Source organism: Ruditapes philippinarum, unplaced genomic scaffold (genome assembly GCF_026571515.1).
Source record: "Ruditapes philippinarum isolate M1 unplaced genomic scaffold, ASM2657151v2 ctg2234_1_1_1_1, whole genome shotgun sequence".
Classification (NCBI taxonomy): Eukaryota; Metazoa; Mollusca; class Bivalvia; order Venerida; family Veneridae; genus Ruditapes; species Ruditapes philippinarum.
Window position 1 is genome coordinate 132,572 of NW_026867319.1, and position 5,988 is coordinate 138,559.

Consider the following 5,988-nt stretch of genomic DNA (forward strand, 5'->3'; position numbering starts at 1 on the left):
AAGTCACTTCCCTAGTTCATTTTGAATACATTTGTATATATAATAAATGCCACTGAACAAGATGGAAAGCTACGGCAAGCTCAAAATAGCATTTTAAATGTATATATGCAGTATTTAATTACAATTACACTAAACAATTATAACATAACAAGAACATGTTTTTTAAATTAATAAAGGACATTGGACAAACTGATTTGTAGATATGGATTTATATAAGATAACAAACAGACAATGCCATTTCAATATCTCTTTGCCGATATTATTGTCAGAGGATCAAAGTACATGACTCACAAATACACAAATTTGAAAACAACAAAAGTCATTGACATTTTGCAGCATTTACCTTCAAACTTGATATTATCTCTATTGTTAGCGAGGGCATGTATCACGGCAACAGTACCGCAGGCATTACCAACTGTCTGTTTCATGTAGTAAACACCGTCTGCTGTCTCCTTCTGATCGCCTATCTTGTTATCAGGATTTTCCGACTAGAAATTACAGTAAAATTTAAAAACAACATAAATAACAAGAACCACATTCACTGTTAATGCTGGGCTCTTAAAAATTCAAAGTTAAAATGGGGAATAAACTCTAAAATATAACTTTCAGAATTATGCCCCTTGTCTTACAACTGCCTTTTGTCATGATAAGCAAGCCTTCCAAGATTCATATTGATACCTATGAATTTGTTTGAGTGAATGGCTACATAAAGTTTTTGCATGACAAAGACCAAGCAGCAATCATACTAGCTCAACTTTTTCTTCAAAACAGACCAATTAAAAATATGTGAAGTTTAAGATATCAAAATTAATAAAGTTCTGTTGAACAAAGAAATCATTGCATAGAAACCAAAGCATAGGTGACATTAGGATTTGTCTTTTCATCTAAAATGTTTGCACATAACTGATAAGTATTATACAGGGCGTTCACTAGCCATGAAATCCTGAGGGTCATTTGGACTAAGTTTTACCGACTGCAAGGCCAAATTCCCATGATTTTAACAGAATTTGACCCTCCAGTTAAAATCCTGAGGGTCAAATCAGGCCTTTTTGAAATTTGAAGGGTCAAAGAGTCATTTGAAGGGTCAAACTGAACACCCTGAGTATAGAAATTTATTGCAAACAACTGACAGACATAAAATTGTCTGAGATTTGACCTTCAAGCGTTGCCTTGACATTGAGGAAGTAAAGCAGTGGAACATGTTCTGTATAAAACCTTGTTCATGTGAACATTTGACATCCCTACTAAATGCGGGATAGCCCTCGACGCTTCTGTTGTAGAGCCATCAACCCAACTGGCCATATATTTATACATGCTTTTTTTTCGTAGATGAAAGAAAAGTCTTTCTATATCATAAAAGACAATGAATGTTATTCAAAAAAATAACAAAAGGGAAATAACTCCATTAATTCAGAGTGAGTAAGACTTAAGAGTTATCTGTATAGGAATCAAACTGTTAACATATTTGGCTTCTTGACACAGCATGCATGTTTTAACTATGGTGGATAATCATGGCCATTTATCCTTCATCACAAAGGATAAAGGTTGAGAAGTGGAAAGTTACGCACAACTATTACAGTAATTAATAGGGTCTTGAGACATATGATATACCATAGCCTGTACATCCATGCAGTCTGACCAGGCTCTATACTGTTGGCAGCTCAATTTTTTATTTTTGTATTGAAAACCCTTTAACTTTGAATGGACTGTTTCAAATTCAAAGCTGGACAGATCTATTATAGAAAGGTTAAGGGTTAATATAAGAAATGAAGTGACTTGTTACCTGGTCTGTGATTGGATAGAGAAGCATGACTGCAATGACTGGACGAGGCACCATCATCAACAATTCTGGATCTAAACCATACACATCTACAAAATCCCAGTCATTAGACACACCTAAATTGTGCACATACTGTCAAAATAAAAAATATTGAAATCAGTGTCATCATTCACAAATTAAACAAGAGGGCCCAGAGGGCCATGGATCGCTCACCTGAGAAATAGGTCAAAATGTCAAAGTGGAGCCCATTTTCACCCCAGAAGCGCAATTTGAAAACAAGGGACAGCTTAAACAATTTTTGCGTAAAATTATTTAAAAATTGAACCAGTGGTTTAGATGTTGTTGTTTTCTAATTTTAGCTCTGGAAGAATTTTATTAAACAGTTCAGCCTGTCACTGAGTGAGAGGTGAGCTAATGAAAAGATGACAGTAAAAGAGAAGGAAAACAGACATTGACCTGGCTGGAGATTGAGCTGATGACCTTCATCTCCTGGGGACTTTTATCCTAAGGGTTTTATTTCAACAAACAAGGTAGACATACACTAAAACATGTTTCCTGCCAAATATCTAAGCTCTATCTCTTTTGGAGTTTCACAAGAAGATTTTTTTAATTTTTACTATATAGAGTCAATGTACCCAGTGTCGTACACTTTTTAAAGGAAAAATAAGAAAATTATTTTATAGTTCAAAATTCTTCTTACAATTGATATTATTTTGAAAATTACATCCTTTGCCCATAAAAACTGATGACCAAAACGTTTCTTTCTTAAGTAGGTCATACTTCTAGGAGCACTTGATTTTAAGCAACAAGAATGGGCTAAACATAATAAATAGTGGACTTGGTTCCGCACACAAGGTAATTTTTATACTGAAAGGTTATTTTACATCTTAAACATGTTTTATAAATTATTTAACATCTTTAAGTCCAGATAAAATATATTTTTTGCAAATTTTCAGGACTTCAAAAAAAATTTAATGCACATTCTTACTACAGTCTACAAACATTTATTTCCAAGCATAGCACCCAGAAAACATTTAACAGCAATGAAAACATACTTTTTTACCACTTTGTTCATGTATAGGTCAAAATTAATGTAAACACTAGTCCTATAAATATGACGTCGCTTTGAGATATTTTTGCTTCTGGGCAAAGCAACGTCATATCGAAATTGCTCAAAAACCCATAGCATGTTCCGCCAGAAAATCAGGCAGAACGAAAAAAACAATTAAGACAGCTTGTATTAACATTAGTTTTGAACAAAACTAAAAAATAAATACCTTTTGTCAAAATAAATACTGTTACATCGGAAAAATCATGATTTAATCCTCTCATGTAATTAAATTCCTTATACAGCCGATAAACAAATGGCTGCCATACAGTACGTGAAATCTGATTGGCTAATTCAAATGAAAGCATTTAGCTGAGTCAGAAAATTGTAACAGAATATTATTTAACGAAATAATTGCCCATGCATTGTCAGTGTGTTCGCATATATTTTTCCGTTAAAAAATTTGGAATCAATCTGTAAAGCACTTTGCTTAACCAGTATGGCTGATAGACAAAAATAGATTGATGCTTATATTTTATTTCAAATTGATAAGTACATTGTTTGAGAGTTTTTGTTTATGATTGAGCATGAAATTGAAAAACAAGAACATAAGCTTTTGAATAAAGCTTGAAAGGCTAGACAATAGACATTTTTGAATTTTTTTATGATGCTATGCGTTTATGAGCAATAACTATTAGACGTCAGACTTGACTGAAATAAACTATAACAAGCCTAACGTCTAATATATTGGACTAAACCAGTCCAAGATTTTGCAAAGTGGCTGAACCCGGCTGAGGCCTCCCAACTACCAAACGTCGAGTCATTTCACCTTGATTCTTTGTTTAAAATAATACCAAACTTTTAAACATGTTTAATGATTGAGCATGAAATTAAAAGAAAAGACGATAAGCTTTTGAATAAAGCTTGAAAGGCAAGACAATAGACATTTGTAAAAAATTTTACGATGCTCTGCGTTTATGAGCAATAACAGTTATTAAGGGTGTAACAGTTTACCGGTATACCGATATATTGCAATATGAAAAAATAAATTTCGTACCACGGTACGATTTTTGGAAAACCGGTATTTTATAAAAATCATAATTTTCAATTAATTGCCTTCTAATTTTGTACAAATTTCACATAAAATCTTTAATTGGCGAATTTTGTGCGCCAACGTAAGATAAAAGTATCCGACAACTAGTACACTTAAAAATCAATAAGCGGCCGCATAATTTACATAAGCGGCCAAGATGTGAAAGGTCACACGCGACTAGTTTTGTTTATCAAATAGTGTGACACTTTACTTTATTCCTTACATTTTTATTAAGTTTCTACTAAAAATATATACATATAATAATAATATATGAATGTAACTCCATCTTTACATCAAACCATATACACGACAATACGTATTGCAATATATTGCAATACCTATTGCAATATATTGCAAAACGCTTCAGCAAAATGGCAATATATTGCAATACGGTTTTTGCTGTATTGTTACACCCCTAACAGTTATAGACGTCAGGCTTGACAGACATAAACTATAACAAGCCTCTAACGTCTAATATATTGGACTAATGTAAACACATGCTGTTTTAATTGTTTTTTGTTCCACCTGATTTTCTGGCGGAACGTTCCATGGGTTTTTTAGCAATTTGGATTTGACGTTGCTTTGCCCAGAAGCAAAACTATCTGAAAGCGACGTCTGATTATAGGCTAGGACTGGTTCAGATAGATCTATATATCTGAACAAAATTATACGCGGAAAGTCAGAGCGGGGCCAAAGGCCCCGCGAGGGCTGTAGCGCTCTTAGATAACATGTATGACGCGTATCAATTAAAATAAAATCAAATTAAAAGTTAATGAAAATTTAAAAAAAAATATATATCCTATACCTAATGAGGTTTGAAAAAATCCTTAGTTAATGGGCGCCGCCATTTTGAAATCCTTTTGAGCTAAATATAGATATCAGAGCACTTTTAATGAGCGTCTACAATTTAGACTATTGCTAGCGTCTGCAAAATTACACTTCCGGTGAGAGAATGATGTGCAAAATCAGAAAGTAAACATGCATTTCATTGATAAGAACTAATGTAACGATTATTAATATAAAAAAGTGTTATTTTAAATATCATTTTTGCTAAATTAGCACATTAAAAATAACTTTAAAACAACAACTGTGATTATAGATTTAACAAAAAATGGCGGACAAGATTTCCAAACGGTGGTCCCCCTTTAGAGATTTTCGGAATATTCCGAGCGCTCCGACGATAGGTTGAATGCCACCAATTTACGGTAAAAAATACCTGCAAGAATGATCTGGTTTACATGTACACTAAACATGTTATGCTCAAATCATAATTCATAAGAGCTTTCCGCGCCATAGGTAGCAATTTAAATAAGATCAAAAATAAAAAATTTCGAGGGATGATTGGAAAGTGGTTGTGATTGAAAACTGGCAGTATGTGGATATAACAAGCCTCTAACGTCTAATATATTGGCCGACTAATGTAAACACATGCTGTTTTAATTGTTTTTTGTTCCACCTGATTTTCTGGCGGAACGTTCCATGGGTTTTTTAGCAATTTGGATTTGACGTTGCTTTGCCCAGAAGCAAAACTATCTGAAAGCGACGTCTGATTATAGGCTAGGACTGGTTCAGATAGATCTATATATCTGAACAAAATCATAGTCTTTCAATAATGGGAAAATCTGAACAGTAAATGTTTTATGTTTCCTCTTCCTACTTGTATGATGTACTTTACTTGACAGTCCAATGATGAATCATCTGCCGATAATTTTGATGATCTCTGTTGATCAAAAACAGTAAAACAAATTTCACCAGTTCACACCCACCTTGTTTAAAACCTGAAAATAAAAAAAGTACAGTGAGTCATTGAAAAATATTGTTAAGAGAATATTAAGAACACATGTTTTAATCTTTTGTTGTACATAACATACCTCTGGATTTGATTCCAAAGGCACCCATCGTTGTTTTTTATCACCAGACATTCTTGTTTTCGATTTTGCCGGTCACTGTCGCAAAGTGGTCTATTACTAGTCAATTTATGACAGATGTCGTAAATGAGAAATCAATAAATATTCAAGGAATATTTGTCTGTCGTTATCCATCAGACATGTTCATTGTACAAAAACC

General features: G+C 33.3%; 1 protein-coding gene across 1 annotated transcript in view; it reads right to left on the reverse strand.

Annotated features, from left to right (window-relative positions):
- The window catches only part of LOC132735703 (ubiquitin carboxyl-terminal hydrolase-like), a 55,893-nt gene extending 50,004 nt beyond the window's left edge, over window positions 1-5,889 (reverse strand). The window contains exons 1-4 of the mRNA XM_060722685.1: window positions 5,793-5,889; window positions 5,688-5,699; window positions 1,784-1,912; window positions 344-488 (exon numbers count right to left, since the gene is read on the reverse strand). Of these exons, the coding sequence (XP_060578668.1) occupies window positions 344-488; window positions 1,784-1,912; window positions 5,688-5,699; window positions 5,793-5,843 (337 nt within the window). The 5' untranslated portion in view covers window positions 5,844-5,889. The remainder of the gene's footprint in view (window positions 1-343; window positions 489-1,783; window positions 1,913-5,687; window positions 5,700-5,792) is intronic.
- Window positions 5,890-5,988: the final 99 nt, after the last annotated feature.